Source organism: Prionailurus viverrinus, chromosome D4 (genome assembly GCF_022837055.1).
Source record: "Prionailurus viverrinus isolate Anna chromosome D4, UM_Priviv_1.0, whole genome shotgun sequence".
NCBI lineage: Eukaryota > Metazoa > Chordata > Mammalia > Carnivora > Felidae > Prionailurus > Prionailurus viverrinus.
The window spans coordinates 75,367,844-75,388,669 of NC_062573.1; the positions used below are offsets into that span (position 1 = coordinate 75,367,844).

At 41.2% G+C, this 20,826-nt stretch overlaps 1 protein-coding gene across 4 annotated transcripts in view; it reads right to left on the minus strand.

Annotated features, from left to right (window-relative positions):
• Positions 1-458: 458 nt before the first annotated feature.
• MAMDC2 (MAM domain containing 2) overlaps positions 459-20,826 on the minus strand; it is a 301,858-nt gene continuing 281,490 nt past the window's right edge. For 3 of the 4 annotated variants that reach the window (XM_047831030.1, XM_047831029.1, XM_047831031.1), the window contains 3 exons: positions 7,762-8,021; positions 1,650-1,734; positions 459-1,502 (listed from right to left, as the gene is read on the minus strand). In XM_047831030.1, the coding sequence (XP_047686986.1) occupies positions 1,438-1,502; positions 1,650-1,734; positions 7,762-8,021 (410 nt within the window). In that variant the 3' untranslated portion in view covers positions 459-1,437. Of the gene's footprint in view, positions 1,503-1,649; positions 1,735-7,761; positions 8,022-20,826 lie in introns of those variants that run through there. The other variant, XM_047831032.1, reaches the window with a different exon arrangement.

Genomic DNA, 20,826 nt, shown 5'->3' on the forward strand with positions numbered 1-20,826 from the left:
ATCCTCATAGTGTTTACGTTGTAATAGGATAAAATGTGGTGAAAAAGTAAGTTAGCTTATATAAAATAAAACACTTCAAAAATTAATTCTTGGAGCACCTGGGTGGCTCAGTCAGTTAAATGTCCTACTTGATTATGGCTCAGGTCATGATCTCTCCATGAGTTTGAGCCCCACGTCAGGGCTCTGCACTGACAGTGGTGAGCCTGCTTGGGATTCTCTCTGTCTCCCTCTCTCCCTGCTCCTCCCCCACTCTCTCTCAAAAATAAACAAAAATTTTTAAAAATAAATAAATAAAAATCAATTCTTGTATCAATGTAAGCAATGCTCATGTCACTAATAGAAGGCATAAGAAGACTCTAACAGTGGCAGAGCAGAAATTCAAATTAGAATCTACAGTTATGTACCGAAGATATTCTGAACAAGGAAAATAACATAGAAATGAGTTCATTGCTAGGGAAAAGATTTTCAAATTACCTTTTATTAGGTAATCTTAAAACAGCTGTTTGGGTATAAAATACGTATGTACAATTTTCTAAGCACGTAAATAAAAAGCAGCAGTTTAGTATGTCTGCTTGAATTCATACTCCTCAAAACCTTACCAAAACATTTATTATAAAAATCAGGAAAATTGCCTTAACACGTCCTAAAAATTTTCAGGTGTGTGTACATAAACATTTTCAAGCTTGCTTTACAAAAAAAGAGTGCAATTTCTAATCCATGTGTTCATAGTGACTTTCCAAAGTAGTTCAAAGGGGGGAAAAAAGAAAGTAGCATTGCCTTGTAATACAGCATTAATTAATACTGACTTACCCTGGGACATTCAGGAAAGATCCTTAGTTATCACATATGGTAAAAATATTTAACAATTAACACTCCACTTCTATGAATAAAACGTAGAAAATAAGATTTTATTTTCTTAGACTAACTTGTTACCATGAAAAACTGCATTCATTCTGCAGATACTGACACCTCACATTATTACTTTAAAAACAGCTGCGATACTTGAAATTCAAAAAGAAACCCACGAGACATCTTCTCCTCCCAATACATTCACTGAATGCAGAGTTAAATGACACATCTCATTTTGATTGTGCCCTTCCATTTGCATACTTTAAAGTGACTGCAATATAGTATATTTGTATTTCTAACTGGAACCAAAATTAAGATCAATGATCTACGCAAAATCAATAGCCTGTATTTCCGTAACAGTTGTCATACGCAAAAAGGAAAAAAAAAAAACCCAAAAACCAAAAACAAAAACACCAAAAAGCCCTGAGTCAGTATTTTTTGCAAAAGTAATGAAAAAGAATACTGTGCTGTGAAGTCGTTTTGTAATTCACAAAATGGTTAAGACTGTCCGGTATTTATTTGTTTTGTGTTCATTTTGATTGAAGAGAGGTATGGCTCTTGTTTAGCTCATCCAATTCAGATCATTTCTTAAAACTCAATTTCATTTAAATCCTCAGAATATCCTGATGACTGCTGGGTCATATCTTCCATTTCTGTCAGGAAAGACAAATAGAAAATAGACAAAAATAGTTTTCTCTGTTTTTATTATAGAAAAATTCTTAATTTGCAATCTTATGATTTGAGACTATTGCAAAATCCCTTTTCAATCAAGAGGATATAATTGGGGAAAATATTGTTACCTGAACAGGGTCCTGCTTGAAATTTAACATCATCAATGGCAATATCACTTCTTATTGACACTCCCCGAATGGCTTCAAAAATTACCTGAAAAGTAATGAGGTCTGAATTTAGAAGTGGAGTCATCTTGGGGTACCTGGGTGGCTCGGTCGGTTAAGCGTCCTACTTCGGTTCAGGTCATGTTCTTGCGGTTCGTGAGTTTGAGCCCCGCGTCAGGCTCTGTGCTGACAGCTCAGAGCCTGGAGCCTGTTTCAGATTCTGTGTCTCCCCACCACCCCCGCCCCCCTGCCTCTCTCCCACTCATACTCTGTCTCTCTCTCAAAAGTAAATAAACATTAAAAAACATTTTAGAAATGAAGTCATCTTGATAAAACAATACTCGTCAGGGGAAATCCATGTTGCGTGGGTCTTTTCCTTTAAGGAAAAGACTACAAAATCACAAATTCAAATTTAGGTACAAAAGAGAGTACTTATTTGGAATTTTAAAGAAATGCACAATAAATTACTAGAGTCTTGGAGATTTAGGTTGCTTCTGAGATCTCCTTAGACCATTAACCAGAAATGCTTACCTAGAAATGCTTCCTGGTGGTGACCTAGTTTCTCTTTCCCACCTCGAATATTCTAGACCCAGCACTCACAGGGCCTATGAAAGTCATAGGCCCAGAGGTTTAAGTTTTCTTAGGCTCTCTATAAATCTATGGTGATATATAATCACTAAGTTTACCAAAAAGGCAACGGTTCGCTTATTGTGTTAAATACCATAACATCCAAGAATAGCCCAGGAGGAGAGAACCGGTTTCATAACTTCAGATCCTGAGAAGAAAATAACTGATCAAATATTCAGGTTCTAGGGAAAATAGCTTACATTACCAGCTCGAATGCTGCCCCAACAGTGGTTAATAAACCACTGAATACTCCAGGGAGGCTTGTGGGTAATGAAAATTATCCAGAAGACACATTTGGTCTACTCACTTTATGAGCAAATGACTCCCCCTTGGACTAGTTTATGATTTAAATTAAATCAAAGAATATAAAGCGGATAATTAATAAGCATATGAAACTATCTTAAAATTAATGACTCAAAGAAGCTTTAATGACAGATATGGGCAAAATAATATTATTAAAAATTCTAAGGACACAATCCCAAACAAGAATACAAATAAATGGTTAGAAGAGGAAAAAAATGTCCTCTAATACATGTAGATAGGAGGATATATGAGTGCAGTTAATAACCATTTTGGTTTTCTGGACATCAATAAAATCTGGTTTTTGACTACCAAGTCTACAACGAAAGTATAATAAACAAATTACCTGATGGAATTATATTCTGAAGAGTCTGTGGTTGGGCCAAATACTTGATTTCATACAACCTTTTCCTCTGAATTTCCTTATTACCTGAGTGGTAACTATTTTATACCATTATGATTTTTCCCTTGTCCTATATATACACATTCTATTAGTAAATAATTGTGGTTTTTTAAGAATTAGATAAAAATTTATTTTTTTCCTTCAATTTAAGTGTACTATTTTTCCAAATGCCTACTAAGTCGTTAGGACATAAATACTAAGTTGTTTGGCTGCAACTACTTAATAAATGAAACTCTTAGGTATTACTTTTGGTCTAGGAACACCAGGAAAAACATTAATGAGACTAAGCATACCATGAACAAGAAAATTTGGAAACATGGTCCTAAATGAGTACCTAGCACATAATAATCCTTACTAAATGTTAGGCAGTATAACGAACAATATGAATGATATAAATATTTCGATGAGCTAAGAATTTGTCTAACACATTCTTTCTTTCAATGGCATCAAAATAAAAGAACCCAGGGAGGAAAGAAGAGAGAGCACAGGAGGAAATGTTAAGCAAGGAATCCAAAGGAAATAAAATCACGTTGTGTTTTCGATCAATAGCAAGTCAGGTACAGCTTAGCACTTAGGAAGGAGCATGATTAAAAGGTTGCCACTTGGTGCATTTCGCCTACAAGGATGGTAGGATGATTGGAATGTCATCTGGAGGCCACCCACTCACCTCCCCTAGAGGATGAGTCTCAAACAAACAGTGGCAGTACGACACCACTCTGAAAGCCATCCACACCTGCCCACCGCCACCAGTGAGGCACACATCTACTCCTCCAGCCTTGTTCTTTTTTCTGAACTTCAGTCTCATCACCTATGCTCACCTGACACGCCCACGTGGATGTCTGACACAGAAAACTAAGCGTGTCTGAAAAACTCACCTGTTAATTTCCCTCCCATGCGCACTGCCTTCGCACCTCCAGATGTGCTCCACCGAAAGCCTTCCTCAACTCAGGAAATGGTAACTCCATTCTACTGGTTACTCAGGCCAAAACTCAAGGAGGCATCTTGATGCCTCTTTCTCTCAAGCCCCACATTCCACATGTAAGAAGTCCCGTGGGCTTCTGATGCATCTCACCCCTGCCACTCACTCTTTCTGCCAGCACCACTGCAGTAGCCCCCAAAGTCTCCTTGTCCCCTACAGTCTATTCTCCACATAGTGGCTGGAGTGATCATTTAAAAATATAAACCCAGATCACATTACCTTAAAGCCATCTGATGGTTCCTCATTGCTTCTGGAATAAATTTCAAACTCTACCATGATGTTCAAAGCCTTTCACAATTATGCCCTGATACTTCTTTGATCTCAGTACCTGTTTGGCTTGACCTATTCTTTTCCATAGCACTTACTATTATTAATTAAAAAAAATTTTTTTTTTGAGAGAGCACGAGCAGGGGAGGAGCAGAAGGAGAGGGAGACACAGAATCTGAAACAGGTTCCAGGCTCTAAGCTGTCAGCACAGAGCCAGATGCAGGGCTCAAACTCGTGAACTGAGAGATCATGACCTGAGCTGAAGTCGGACGCTTAACCGACTGAACCTCCCAGGTGCCCCCCACCATAGCATTTATTATAATGTACTTGATAGTACATTATATATCTTTGGTTTACTTTTCCTTTTAAAAAATTTTTTTTGAATGTTTTTATTTATTTTTGAAGGAGAAAGAGAGAGAGACAGAGCATGAGCAGGGGAGGAGCAGAGAGAGAGGGAGACACAGAATTCGAAGCAGGTTCCAGGCTCCGAGCTGTCAGCACAGAGCCTGACGTGGGGCCTGAACCCACAAACTGTGAGATCATGACCTGAGCCGAAGCCGGACGCTCAACCGACTGAGCCACCCAGGCGCCCCTGATTTACTTTTTCTACCTCTCCCCGACTAGAATGTCAACTCTAAAAGAAGAGGAGCTTTACGTGTTATGTTCATTGCTGCATCCTCAGCACTTAGAATAGCCAGCAGTCAACAAATATTTACTAAAATGAGATATTTTGGCCTCATACTCTAGGAACTCAGTCTGGATGCCAATGTAACTATTGAGAATACCAGGGTTGCCATGGTGATATGAATTAGAGACCAGAGCTATTTGGGAGGGAACATATTTTTAGAAACAATAATATATTTTTATACTTTGGGATTTTAAAATTTATAAAACCCTTTCACATATCTAACCTCACTGACCGTCTAACTCTGGTGATATCAGCATGGCGGGAATTATTACCCCGTTTTGAAAATGTACGAACACTCTCAGGGAGGATGAGGTTTCCCCAAGATCATCCAGGGCTTATGACACCCAGGGGAATGAGTTTATTTTGGAACTGATTTTCTTCTTTCTCTTTTGAGTGGTGTTCCTGGAAACAAATTGTAATAAATTCATGACTTGATCAACATACTGATGAAGAGAGAGAGAGTGCGGAACCGTGGCTTAGGGATACACACTTGGGGACCAGTCAGATCTGGGCCTGAATTCTCACACTGTCAGTTACCAGCTGGACCTTGAGTTTCTCCTTCTGTCAAGAGGAGCTACAAGGTCAACAGGAAGAACGTACGTATAGCTCCTAGTGCTGTAAGTGCCTGGCACGTAAAAGATGGCCAATTTATTCATGTGGATGTGTCTGTGTTTTATTAGACACTAAGATGTTTTGGAGAAACTAGCTTCAGCCTGGTCTCCAGATAGTCATTTGGGATTCCTGAGGGAATCACTAAATCCAGAAGGAAATTCCTCAGGGCAGATTCATATCTGTTCCATTCTAAGACAAAGGGAATGGTCTGGAGTCTTGGTTCTTACAAAGTTGTGAGCTAAAACTCTCCCAGGCCAGGAGTGCCTGGGTGGCTCAGTTGGTTAAGCGTCGGACTCTTGACTTCAGCTCAGGTCATGATCTCATAGTTTGTGAGTTTGAACCCCGAGTTGGGCTCTGTGTTGATAATGTGGAGCCTGCTTGGGACAGTCTGCCTCCCCCTCTCTCTGCCCCTCCCTCCTCACAAAATAAATGAAAATAAACTTAAAAAAACCTCTCAGGCCATTCTGCACCCTTTGAATTTGAATACCCCACGAGGGTAGAGGGTAGATACCAATAGATGCCTAATTACTTCTGGGATCAAAAACCATTTCAAACAACCAGCTACCCAGCAAGTCTAGCATATTCAAGGCCTTGTACTCAACTCCCTGGGATTAGACGCTGAGAAGTCACCTGTTCCCCAGAGGTCTAGTGCATTAGCACCCTTCGGGAATCACAAAAACATCAACGCTCGGGCTGCACTTGACTCAGACCCACTTGCTCTGGGATAGAGATGCTTTGTCTTTAGTGCGCATCTGAATCATCAGGAGGGCTTGTTAAAACACAGATTTCTGGACCCCTCCCCCAGAGTATCTGGTTCAGTAGTTCTGAAGTGCGGCCCGAGAGTGTGCATTTTCGGTCAATGTCATTTGAGGTGGGTTTGCACTTCAAGCATTGCTGCTGGTCTCAGGACCACACTTGGAGAACATCCGAAAAGGGTAGAAGTAGGGGTGCCCGGATAGCCGAACGAAATTAATCCACCATCTCAGAATGATGATCAGTTATATTATTAAGCTCCTGAATGATCTGCTTTTCTTCTGTAGTGGACATTAAAGCACCATCCAAATCATTTCTGGAGCTGTTATTCTTTCCTAAATCTCTAGACAGGTTTATCCATGCCAGGATAATGGGCCACCCCCAGATAATGGCTCATTTGCCCTCAGTCACTTGTTCTTTAGCAACACAGCACCCTCGATGGTCCTGCAACCTGGCCCCCTGAACTTCTGGAATACCTTCCCGTTTAGATCCGCAGGAAATTCAGGGTGTTTGTGCGATGGTATAAAATAAAGCCCTTATTCTGAACACCTCTTCCAGGAAGATTTGGGCTTAGACCAAACAAGCCAGTGGTTAAAGCGGAGGGGTGCTGGTCCAAGAGGTTGATCAGTCAGAAGCAAGGATGAAGAGGAAGCAGGGCTTTTAGTAGAAGGTCACAGCTGAGAATTCTACAGAGCAATTTCAGGAATGTCAGGGTCCGAAGGTTATCTTCCCAGAGCCTTCTGGAGCTTTGGCTCATGGTAGGCAGGGGAAGTCAGTAGCTGTCAGGAGGGCCTGCTCACCTCTAGACCAGATGGGCTGCTCAGCCTCACCCATTGGCATTTGAAAGGCTCTTTCCTGTCACTGCCTACAGTCTCTCATAGTCTAGATGCTGTGGGATGGAGGTCTCCTACAGCACATGAGAAAACCCAGGGCAAGACTCAGGAATTGGGACCGGGACTCAGTTTCTTCTAAAGCCATGCAGACAGAAGCTTAATAATTGACTGCGGACCATGCACTCTTAAATAGAGGCTTGCAACCAAAGCCCTCGTGTGTGGGTAATGACGAGGGAAAGACGCAGCTGGAAAATACTAATTAGGTAATACCATGTTTAGAAGAAAAGGAGACTGTTTGGGAGACGTGCGGGACGCAGAGAATACACTTGACATTCAGAATGTGCCAAGACAAAAATAGCTACCCTTTCATCATTGAGTTGCAAAAATCACTTTATGCGTAAATACCCAAAGCTTTTTCTCACCGCCTAATCTCCCATTCACTGCTTAGATTTAATCAATAGAGACTAATTATGTTTACTTTTAAACATGTACTGTCTTTATCTATGACCCTGAAAACAGAACAGAACATTCTCTTTGGTAGCAAGAAAAAGACAGAACATCAGAAGCTCACAGGAACATTTGCTCTCACTTCGTTCTTCTCCCCTTTGGCTTACCTGGTGCTGGGACTCACAACTGTATTCGATCAGCGCCCGTAGCCAGGAAATGCTCTGTTCGCCTCTTCTGCGCCATAAGAGGGACTCTTCACTATCGCCTGCCCTTTTCAAATAAACACTCAGCAGGCCAGTCCCTGCTCCATACATGTGGTAGAAAAAGGTCAAGCAGTGTTTTCCAGTGACTCCTCTCAGAGGCCAGGACAAGAGATGTGCTTTTTGTCCATACACCATGTGGGAGGCCTCGATGTACATGTAGTACCCTGGAGAGCAAATATAAAACCAGGTATTATTATTATTATTTTAATATGAAATTTATTGTGAAATTGGTTTCCATACAACACCCAGTGCTCATCCCAACAGGTGCCCTCCCCAATACCCATCACCCACCCACCCCTCCCTCCCACCCCCCATAAACCCTCAGTTTGTTCTCAGTTTTTAAGAGTCTTATGGTTTGGCTCCCTCCCTCTCTAACCACTTTTTTTTCTTCCTTCCCCTCCCCCACAATCTTCTGTTAAGTTTCTCAAGATCTGCATAGGAGTGAAAACATATGGTATCTGTCCTTCTCTGTATGACTTATTTCACTTAGCATAACACTCTCCAGTTCCATCCACGTTGCTACAAAAGGCCATTATTTCATTCTTTCTCGTTGCCACGTAGTATTCCATTGTGTATATAAACCACAATTTCTTTTTCCATTCCTCAGTTGATGGACATTTAGGCTCTTTCCATCATTTGGCTATTGTTGAAAGTGCTGCTGTAAACATTGGGGTACAAGTGCCCCTATGCATCAGCACTCCTGTATCCCTTAGGTAAATTCCTAGCAGTGCTACTCCTGGGTCATAGGGTAGGTCTATTTTTAATTTTTTGAGGAACCTCCACACTGTAAAACCAGGTATTATTATAAAAACCATGGGGTGCCTGGGTGGCTCAGTCGGTTAAGCGTCAGACTTCAGCTTAGATCAAGACCTCGCAGTTCACAAGTTAGAGCCCTGCATCGGGCTCTGTGCTGACAGCTCAGAGTCCTGGAGCCTGCTTCAGATCCTGTGTCTCCTTCTCTCTCTGCCCCTCCCTGCTCACTCTTTGTCTCTCTCCCTCTCTCAAAAATAAATAAACATTAAAAAGATGTTTTTTAAGAAAGAACAACCACCACCACAAGGTATCTTTCCTGCTTTCTCTTTTGAGTAGCGTTCCTGGAAACAAACTGGAATAAACGCAAGACCTGACCACCATACTGATGAAGGGTTTTATAATTTGGGGGAGTATGTGTAATCCAAGAGGAATACATATGCTACAAAATGTGACCCATCAAAATATTTTTTTTTCATTTAGTAATTTAAAATTCAGTTTTGTATAGAGGATATAGTTAATGTTATTACTATAATACTAGTATTATGCCCCTGAAATGGTGATTACCATAGAGAATTTATCCTACTGATTCATGGATAACTTTCTGGAGCTTCCAGACATTGGTTTAGGGAAGAGAGCATGGATTTTGTAGTCCGGTAGGCCTGGGTTCAAGTCTTGATTCTAAGATTTGATCCTGGACCAAGGGATTATCGTCTCTGAACCTACATTCATCATTTTGAAATAAGGATTAAAACTACCTTTATAAATATTTACATATATTATAATTATATATATATATATATAACTATAATGTTAATTATATAACATTTCCATTTTCCTTTCTTAATTTTAATTTCTTTTTAATTTGCTGGTTTCAGACAGAAACAAGATTTGTCTGCACATTAATAAAACAAGGATGTGCTTGAACCAGCTTCCACTGGCTCCCAAGTCCACTGTGTGACTTTTGCGGGTAGGTCCAAATGACTTTATGTTGGTGGTCTGAAATGGGACATGATGGATGTCCCACTTATCCCACAGAAACTGGACATAGCTACAAATCAGCCACAGCCCCCAAAAGAGCTAGTTAATGTCAGATAATTACCATCCAGCTACTGAAATAAAGTAATATATGAAGAGTAACTCATAGATAAATGCACTAGTGATATAATTCAGTATCCCTGAGACTCATTTTATTTTTTTTTAAGTTTATTTATTTATTTTGACAGAGAGAGAGAAAGAGAGAGAGACAGCAAGCAGGGGAGAGACAGAGAAAGAGGGAGAGAATCCCAAGCAGGCTCTGCACTGTCAGCACAGAGCCAGGTGTGGGGCTCGAACTCACGAACCATGAGATCATAACCTGAGCCGAAATGAAGAGTCGGACACTTAAGCGACTGAGGCACCCAGGCACCCTGGCATGCATTTTTATTGTCTTCTTGGCCAATATTGATTTTCTTATCTACATGATGTAAAACATAATCTTTACATGGTGTTATGTCTGTTATTATTTCATGCAGAAATTAATGGCCACATTGAGGGCAAAAAGAAAGAGAATGCAAATAACACACGCAAATGAAATGGTTTCTAGGCATCTTTCTTTACAATCTGACTTTCAATCAATTAGCTCTAGTCACTTCCCAAAATGAAGGGCTTGAAATATTCCAGCCAGAATTGATCAGAAATATCTCCATCTGTGCGTCTTCAGGGCATTCCTCCTTTCCCTCTCTGCCACTTCCACAAACACAGAGCCAAGAAGTCCCACAGGCTAGGAAACCGGTGGGTAGAAAGAGTTCCGCTTAGGTGCGTCCGATCAGATTGTATGCTCCGTGCAACCCTTTTCCCCAGGGTTCCACTCAGTAAAGGTGTTGCCCTGCAAAACCGCGCCATCAGAGTCACGGGATGCGGCTTTCACCAACCGGTCATCCCCGTGATCTCCTTTAAAATATTAGAGGGGCACCTGGGTGGCTCAGTTGGTTGAGCGTCTGACTTTGGCTCAGGTCATGATCTCATGGTTAGTGGGTTCGGGCTCTGTGCTGACAGCTCAGGGCCTGGAGCCTGCTTTGGATTCTGTGCCTCCCTCTCTCTCTGCTCCTCCCTTGCTCACACTCTCTCTCTCAAAAATAAATAAAGATTTAAAAATATTTTTAAGTATTAGAAATGATACTGTCAGTGTTTCTGGAGTGTTGACCAATGACATCCTCATCCCGAAACCAACCAACAGTATTCAGTCCTCGTCATTCTTGTCTCCTCCACAGCACTTGAACATAATACATCACTGCTGCCTCCCAGAAGTACTTTCTGAACTCGGTTTCCAGGACACTGGACTCTTCTGGTTTTTCTCCCACTTCTGGCCACCCCGTTGCTGGTCCACCCTTTCTACTCTGACCTCTTGCCCTGGGAGTGCTCCAAGCCCCAGGTCTGGAACTGCACTATTCTTACTGATTACTGACTTATTGGGTGATCTCAGCTTGTCTCGTGGCTTTAAAAATTTTTTTTTAACGTTTATTTATTTTTGAGACAGAGAGAGACAGAGTATGAGTGGGGGAGGGGCAGAGAGAGAGGGAGACACAGAATCCAAAGCAGGCTCCGAGCTCCGAGCTGCCAGCCCAGAACTGGATGTGGGGCTTGAACCCACAAGCTGTGAGATCATGACCTGAGCCGAAGTTGGAGGCTCAACCGACTGAGCCGCCCAGGCGCCCCTCGTCTTGTGGCTTTTAATGCTACATACGTTGTATCACAAATTTAAATTTCCAACCCCTTTGCTGAAACCCAGATGTGTTTATTCAAACTGCCTAATGGACACCTCCCTTTATTGTCAAGTGGACGTCTCCAGCTGAACACCTTCAGAACTCAGCTCCTAACAGCTTTACCCTAAAACCTACTGCATCCTTTCTGGTTGGCCAGGTCCAAACCTGGAAGTCCTGCACCCACCCCTATTCTCCTCACATCTCACATCCAGGCTATCAGGAGCTCCTGTCAGCTCTACCTTCAAAATAGGACGGACTCTAGTCATTTCTCTTCTCACGACCTCCGTTGCTACCTCCTGGTCTGAGCTGCTGTTAGTTCTCACTTGGATTAACCCAACACTTTACCTGTGAGTCCGCCTGTGTCTACCCTTGTTGTCTACAATCTAATCTCAACATAGTACCCATAATGAACAAACGCTAAATCTTACCACTCCTTTGCTCAAAACGTTCCATTGGTTCACCATTTCCCTCAGAGTAGATGCCGAGGGCTGGGAATGGCTTTTAGGGCCCTATAGTCTCCTGTCCATTCTCTTACCTCTTATTTCTACCACCTTCCTCTCCTACTGCCTCTCTCCTTACTCATTCTGTGTTGTGTGGCCACACTGGTCCGTTTACCGTTCCTGGAAATATAGTCGGTATGCTACTACCTCAGGGCCTTTGCATGTGCTAATGCCTCTGCCTGGAATGGCTTTCCCTCCATTTAATCTCAGGTCTCACTTTATCATTTCTAAGTCTTTGCTCAGATATTTCCTTTTCCACTGGTCCCATTCTGACTACACTATTTCAAACTTCAACCTGCCTCTGGTACTCATTTCCTACACTCTATTATTTCCATAGCATTTAATTGCCTCTTAACATACTGTACTTTTTTTTTTTTTTTTTTGTCCATCTCCCTTCCCTAGAACATACAAAGGCAGAGACATTTTCCTGTTTACTTCATTGCTATGCCTCCAGCTCCTAGAGCAGTGCATGGAACGTAGTATATACTCAGTAAGTATTTGATGAATGAACAAATGAATGCATTTTCTTCAGCAGCTCTAACCCACAAACCAGTTGGGCCAAGGCCAAACTATATGTCCAGTTTTGTGAGGGGCTTGGCAATGAGACATGCACTTGACCAGGACGCTCCAAGGCAAAAGTAAAACAAATACAAGTTTTGATAAAATTAAAGTGATATCAAAGCAAATATTCTCAAACTAGTTCCATGTCATCCAATGTATTTTTTAAACCAAACACACACACACACACACACACACAGATCATTTTTGTACATTGTTACCTTCATTTTTTTCACTGGCAAGAAAATTGCTATGTAAGAATACTGGGGTTTTTGCATTTTCAGCAACGAAAGGAACTTCTATAATTCTTTTCTTTAGCATTTCTAACTTAAGCGAGGCTGGATGAACCAAAATACAGATCTACATCACCCTAATAGAAGGATATATTTCATTGAATTCCATTAAGAATGAGGCCAAAACATGAAAATGACCATGGTTTGTCACCTAGCTATGCACAAAGGCATCCCATGCTATCCTATACATTAATAAATGGCATAGTGCCCTGAAATCCTACCTTAATACATGTTTAACCTAAACAACATTTCCTCCAAAAAAAATAAGAAAATCAAAGAAAAAGAACTTTTGTATCTGGCTTTGGGCTCTCAGAAGGCCCATTTGAATCTGAAGTGAAGGACCTTGGTGAAAGATGAGCCACCCAGTGAGGGAGGGGAAGGAGGCTACTCTGAAGGACACTGTCTTTGGGAAAACGGAAAGTGGAGACTGGGCTCTGAGACACGACATCTTTGCAGGATGGAAAGGAAGCGACGGGTCCGTCATGAGTGTGAAATGACCTAAGAAGCACCCTCCCTCTAGTGATGACAGTGTCTGTCCTACTGATAGCAGTAGGAGTCCCGAGCAGAATTAGTCTGAGGTCCTGGAGGGAGGGAAACCTCTAATCATCTCCAGGATTAAATTAAATTCTTTCTTCTTGGGATACAAAGCACTAGCCAGTTAGCCTCCAGTGGGTGAAGCATGACTCTGGAAATGCCTTCAGCTCATGCACCTCTGGGTCTCAGATATTAGGCTGAAACCATTACCCCAGGTCTCCGGTTCCGGAGATCTTTGTGTTTCGGGCCATAAAGTATGAAAGGAAATCTCCCAGGCTTTTGAGCTGTGTAATTATCTCACTTTTGGAAGAGAGACGTAACATCCAGGGGAACGTAAGTACAATGCCTTGTGTCTTTCCGGGACGCTGACACCAGTCCATTTTTCTTGAGTAACGTCGGTCTTTCCAAAAATCCTTGATACGGTTTCTATTGTAAGTACATATATCCCATATACGTATATTCCATAATGTAATACCCATGTAAACCAATCTAGATCAACATCTATACTACAATGTCACCATATTTGCCAACTGATCAGAATCTGTCTCTCTGATGCACAATTATTCCTCTTGATTCCAAATATGTTTTTCTTTTTTGACTTGCATGAGACATTTCCTTTCCCCAGAAAAGATCAGAGCTTCATTGAGAGCCAGTCTGTCTCACATGTGTTTGGAAAGCAGAGAAAAGCCCCATGTGTTGACAAGCTTTGCCACATTATAACTCCAAATGCTGTCTGTTTCAGGGAACAAAAGCTCTGGATGGGAGCCAGGAAGCCCCAGTGCTGAAACCTCAGACCCGCTCACGTGTTCCTACCCATGAAGGATTTCAATCTGTGGAAGGGAGTATTAAGTGAAATCACTTTCTCTCCGTGGGTCCTTGTTTAACATTCAAGACGGGGTTCCAGTGGGTCTACTGGGAGATCGGGGTCCCATCTCTTCTTTGTGCGGCAACTGTGATGTGTTGAGATACACCCCGGATTCATAATCTGGAACAGTGAGGCAGCTGTTCCTTCGTTCCTGGTGTCTGCCCCCTTTCACCAGGGCTGGGAATGAGCTCGAGTGGCCTGTACAAGCCACGTAGAATGAACAGCTAAGCTGCATTCATTAAGCTGACGAGGATTTTTAACAATCGGGGAAAAAAAAGACAACAGTACTTTGGGCAGAACAACAGTTAAATGTGTCTCCCTAAAATTGTTGTTTTACGATACCTTCCAAATGATTTTTAAAGCTTGCCATAAATGGATAGTTATTGTTTAATGGGTATAGAGTTTCAGTTTGGGGAAAGGAGTTCTGGAGACGGAGGGCGGAGACGGCAGCACAGCTGTGTGAATGTACTTACTGCCACTTAACTATAAACTTACAAATGATTAAAGTGGTAAATTCTGTGTGATGTAAATATTATCAATTTTTAACAAAAGCTTGCCAAGAAGCTTTCTGTGTGTAAGTAGGACCTGACAACATCAGAAACTAGAGTGAAAAGATCAATTATAAAAAGATTGAAGGACATTGGAGATTTTGATATTTTGGAGCTAATTTCTCAGATAGTTACAGACTAGCTGGGTATCATTCTCATGTGTCTGGATATCAGCTACTACAATTCTTTTTTTTTTTTTTTTTTTTTTTTTTTTTTTTAGAGAGAGAGGGAGAGAGACAGAGTGTGAGCAGGGGAGGGGCAGAGACAGGGAGACACAGAATCGGAAGCAGGCTCCAGACTATGAGCTGTCAGCACAGAGCCCGACACAGGGCTCAAAGTCTTGAACTGCGAGATCATGACCTGAGCGAAATTAGATGCTTAACCAACTGAGCCACCCAGGTGCCCCTCAGCTACTATAATTCTTAAAAGACAAGGACTTGAATACGACTGCTAGTAAATTTTAGCTCTATAAATAACACATTAAACATATAGTTGTGATTTTCTTTTGTCTGACAGCATAACTTTATAAATACAGATCATTTGGTATTTTAATGCACTCTTGAGGTGTGTGTGTGTGTGTGTGTGTGTGTGTGTGTGTGTGTTATTGTGTGTGTGGAGATAGATAGATAGATAGATAGATAGTTTTTTTTTTAATAGGCTTCATACCCTGCATATGTTAAACTCATAACCCTGAGATCAAGACCTGAGCTGAAATCAAGAGTCAGATGCTTACCTGACTGAGCCACCTAGGCTCCCCCACTCTTGATATTTCTATCACACAAGAGGGAGCATTCTTAGAAATGAAGAAGACTTCTACCTTAATTACCAGAAACATGGAAGACTTACTGAAACATTCAACAATGTCACAAAAGAAATGGATGGTGTCTCTCCCTCTGGAAATTGTTAAGAAAATGATGAATAGTTGCTTTTCTAGAATGTAGGTGTGGGGAGGAGGGCCTGAAGGACTTTTAATCTACTCACTGGTAGACTCCAGAAGCTAGGAGTTACAGGTGAAGGCATTTTCTCAGTAAACTAGATAGTTAACTACTGGTTTACTTATCCCTCTGTCTTTGGGCCACAAAATCCCTCTAAACTCTAGGGCAACTAAAGCAATTGTTTAGAAGCATTGTGACAGCATGGCATCATATAAATGTTAATAAAACTGCAATAAACAATAAAACCCTGTGATCTTTAAAGCTCATCTTTATTGTCTTGCAAAAAAGAAGCATTTCTGTCCGAAAAGACAAATCCTGGAGTCTGTCCCTTCTCCATGCACATCTAGGTTCATCTTTCACAAATGCCTGTGTTATTTTATTAATTAAGGAGTCAAGTTGTGGGGCCGGTGGATTTTTTTATTTTTGTTTTTGTTTTTTGTTTTTTGTTTTCTTGTCTTTGTTGTTGTTCTGCTATAATGACTTGTTCTACTATGTGACTGACTTAAACACTGGACATTTTCCCAAACTTTAGTCATACAAATACCAACTTCATGGTTTTATTTTGTCTGCCCACATACCTACAGCACTTAACGTTCTTCTTCAAATGCCACTTTTACTACATAAATCCACTTATTCAAATAGGAAGCCACATTAGGATGAAAACAAACAAACAAAAAATACTATCAATCTGTGAAATAATGGTTTTGATGGACTGGTTATATATTTTTGTTATACATGGATATTAGTATCAAATTAAAAACTATTCATCCACATACCACTTAAGTTACCCAGTGGTAGTTTGGAAAACATTGGTTCAAGGTCTACCAAACGTTCCGGTTTCTACTAAGTCATTTTATCTGTAACCACAGGCCATGATTTTCTATTCATAAAAGCACAGATGAGGCAGAACAATGAATCCAAGAAAGTATTCCCAGAGAAGAACAGCACATTTTATAAAAGTTTCACTAATTGTAAAAAATAACACCACCATTCATGTCAGTGGAGCTGATACAGTATCAAGGCTTTTCACAAATATAATCTCAATTAATCATCACAGCAACCCTAAGAGAGTAGCGGGACATCCTTTGTTATCTTTATTTCACATATGGGTAAAATGAGGCTCAGAGAACGCCTGTGATCACGCCCCGGGCTATGCAGGGAGCAAGTGGCAGAGCTAGCTCATTGTGCATCCATTGGTCTTTCTGAAAGGGCGGGCCTACGCTGGCCAACTCCATCTTGTTCTGTGTCCTTCACCTTGACCATGCCTCCTCCCCTTGAGTAACCTCCCGCTCACCTGCCTAACAGGACACTGACCCTTCCCCAGCCAATCGGCTGAGGCCACAGCCATTACCTAACCAACTGCCCCTAGGCCCCAATAAAACCTTTGTCCTTTTGAAACTCGCTGTCTCTCCCGGTATCTCACCGCTGCGTCGGTGCAGGTAGGGGATTGAGCTCGAGCTAGCTCGAATAAAGGCTCTTTTGCTTTTACATCAGACTCGGCTCCCTAGTGGTCTTTGGGGATCACGAATTCTGGGCATAACACTTTCCACTAGACTACACCACGCTACACCCTGGATTGTGGAAAACTTGCATGGCAAGTTAGTGAGTCAGGAACTACAGCTCCGTTGCTATGTATGATGAAGTGTTAAGTCTAATAAACACACAATAAACTGGCATGTCCACATTGTGCCTTTTGTCAGCTTCTCTTCTTACTTAATGGACCCGTATTTTCTGTCCGTCTAATCCAGTCGTCTATAAACAGTTTTGTATGCTTTTCCTCTTTCCATTTTCCTCTTGTGTGTGTTCTTCCAACTGTAAATTGATAGCCTTTAAGGAAGGATGGGAAGCGAAAAGGTAGAATGCAGTCTACAAGTACAGGTATATCCTCTGAAAGTCCCAGAATGTACTGCATTCAAAAAGGATTCTGTTATCACCTACACCAAACCAATACCCTCCAGTCATCAAGGAGAAAGACACTGTGCTGCTGGTCCAGAGTCTGAACATATTATTTCACTAATGTCTAGGACTGAAAGTTCTGCCATTTTTACATACTTCCATTATTTTACTGCCTGTATTATCAAAAGACACATGGCAAATATTGTTAGGACTAAATGCAAAAATAGCAGTAAATCAACAAAGTAGGCAATAAGAGATCTTTCTGGATGTAATTCCATTATTGTTTAAATCATACATCTACTCACACACAGGTTTGCTGTTGCTATCCTAGGATCCAAGCAGATAATAACTAAAACTCCCTTGAGTGGGTTTCAGTGTTTTAATATTTAAAATGACTATGTTGCCTTAGGATCTAGAAGATCCTATCTACCTTCAGCATCCTATAAATCTATGAACTGTTATTAATTTGTTGAGTCAACTAAAATTTTCTTATTCTTTCAGACCACATTCTCTTCTGGAGAGAAATTCCAGAGACATTCATCTAAGCAATATTACATTTACTATAAAAATAACTTTTTAATAAAAAATATGAGGTGATTGTTAAGTGGTTTCCATGATAATTAAATAAAAGATTTTCGGACTACTTTAGTACTGTGTCGGTTGTCTCCAATATTTACTACACGAGATTGAGAGTTATAAAGGGAAAGAAGTAGAAAATTACAGTCTCTCAAGCAGTTTATAGCCAAAGGCAATATAAATGTATATTTTAATATTCTCCTCCTACTACCCCTCATCAAAGAACAGAACACCGTATGATAACATAATCTCAGATACAGCAAGACCTTGGGTAGAACAGGCCAGAGACACAAAGATCTCATTCAAAACACTATGCTTGGTTGGTGTGCAAGAGAAGAGCAAATGCCTTCAAATTTCGAGTATAATAATAATTCATAAATAAATGATGCCAAAAAATAAAATGCCAGAGACATCCTCTTGTGGATAGGTTGAGCAATTTGTAGCAGACCTACACTCCTGCTGAGAAGAAGTGGAAAAACAATGGATAAAAACTATATATTTTAGAAAACACCTGTTTTGAAACCACGAGAGAGTTTCCCAAACAGCAAGGACTTGAGGGTGCCAAGGTCCCAGGAAAAGGAGAAGGTCAGTGAAGTGAATTCAACATTCTTCCCGCTGCTGTTCCTATTGGGGCATTTGCCTATTCAGTTTAAAATCTAAGCAGGGAGCAGCGAAAATGAGGCAGAGAAACCAATGGAACCCCCTGCATTGGGAAGATAATAACTGGAGTTCAGGGTTGCCAAGGCAGTAAGAGCTTGCTTCAGAGCCAAGTTCTGTGCAAAAAGAGAGGCACAGAACAGTGAGCCCATCACTTGGCAATCTTCCCTTGAGGCTTGTGCTGAACGCTTAAGCAGTAGAGGGCAAGAAGGGCCTCTTGCCAAGAAGCCAAAAGCAGAACAAAGTTTTCAGCAATCTCACCAGCTGAAGAGATAAAAAATTAAAGTTTAGGAGGTACTGAAGAGGAGGGCCCTTAATAAACCCCCAGGGCATGCTCTCAGAATATACCCTAGGGGTAGGGGAGAATGGGGAGGGTGGTCTAGCAAAGCAATACCTGCTCAAGTCAGCCCAGTTCCGATGGGACTGAGGTGACCTGCTTGTCTCAAGTTGTCTATTTGAGAACAGGCTGAATCCTCTCTGGAGGAAAAAAACTTCATCACCAAGGATTCTATCATTCTTCATTCCCAATGTCTAGTATTCAGTGAAAACACCAGAGATTTCAAGAAACTGGGCCAAAGTGGGGGGAAAAACAGACAAGAGAAACAGGGCCACAGGTGACCCAGCTATAGCACGATCACTTTTAAGAGGTGTAAAATAACTATGCTTAGTAACTTAATAATTTGAGCATTTATATTATGTCCAGGAAATAGATTAAGATGAAGAAGTTCATGAAAGAACTTAAGTCTCTTAAAGAGAAACAGGCTGGAGGAGGGATGTGGACTACATACACGTGGGATACAATACAGAGTAAGGACCTCTTGAAAATGTGTTTCCCTATAAAAGCAATGAGAACACTGGAAAAAAACTGTCAAATCAACTTCTTCAGAACTCTGGAAATTAACTAAAGGCATATAGCAATCTAAGAGTGTTCAAGGAAAATGACAATCATGCTAAGAAAGATGAGCTTTTAACCTGCCCTAATCCCGTCTTAATCTCTCCTATTCGTACTCCTATTCCTACTCCGAGACATAATTGAAAACCAAGAGCTTTACAACTAAAGTATCCATAAAAAGTATCAGCCTACAGTCATTCTGCAAGGGGCAGAACCGGTTTGGAGCTCCCTAAAGCCCTGTCCCCAGAAAATTATCATTATTTGACCTATTTGGCAACTCACTGAAAAGTTCCATTCTCAGGGCTTCTCTCGATTTAATTTGACTGAGGTAGAGCTTACTTTGTATGAACAGCCTTATCTCCAGGGGCTTTTGTCAAAAGCAATCAGTTAAATGATTGTTTAACATTACAACTGCCTTAGGTGATATTAACAATTGAAGCTAACAAAAGACTGACCCAAAATTGTTCAGAATAAAAAGTAGGTCCTGGGATATCTGGTGGGGGAGGGGGTTGCTTTGCAAAACTCCAAAATCTCCAAAATATTTCTGGCAATCTCCATGGCTTCTCAGAAGTTCCCATAGGATCAAGCAACAGTTGGACACAATAGTGGCCAAGTTCATGATGCATCCTTGTATCAGCTTTCCCTGGTTCCTTGCTTTGCTGCCTTTGCCCCACATTTCTGCTTCTTGGGATCACATCTCAAAAAATACTACCTGCATGCAAACCTGTATCTTGGACTTCACTTTCTTGGGAATCCTGTCTGGCAGTATCCTCTAGACCCGCCAAGTAGAACCATTTAGGAATTCCCTGAAGCTGCCATACTGCTCAGTGGTTCCATACCTTGCACGTGGACGCTACCTCACCCTGCCACTCTTCTTGGTGAACTCTCACTCATCCATCAAGATGCTCCCAAGGAGAGCTAGCTGCTTCTCTCTATGTGGTTCCATCATCTCTAGAACTTAACTCTCATTACTTTACTTATTACAATTCTGGGGGCAATTATTTGGTGCACAAGGCACAGCAGATGCTCAGAAAAAGTGGAACAAATGAAGATCATCTGGATGCCGCACTGTATAAATTTATGACCACTCCCAGTTCTAAGATGTTTCATCTTATATACATGTCGCCTGTGATACTGGTGGCTTTAACAAATAAACAAATGTTTTAATGGGGTCTTTATTGGCTCATGCTCTCATTTTTGAAGGGGCGATGCTTGTCATAA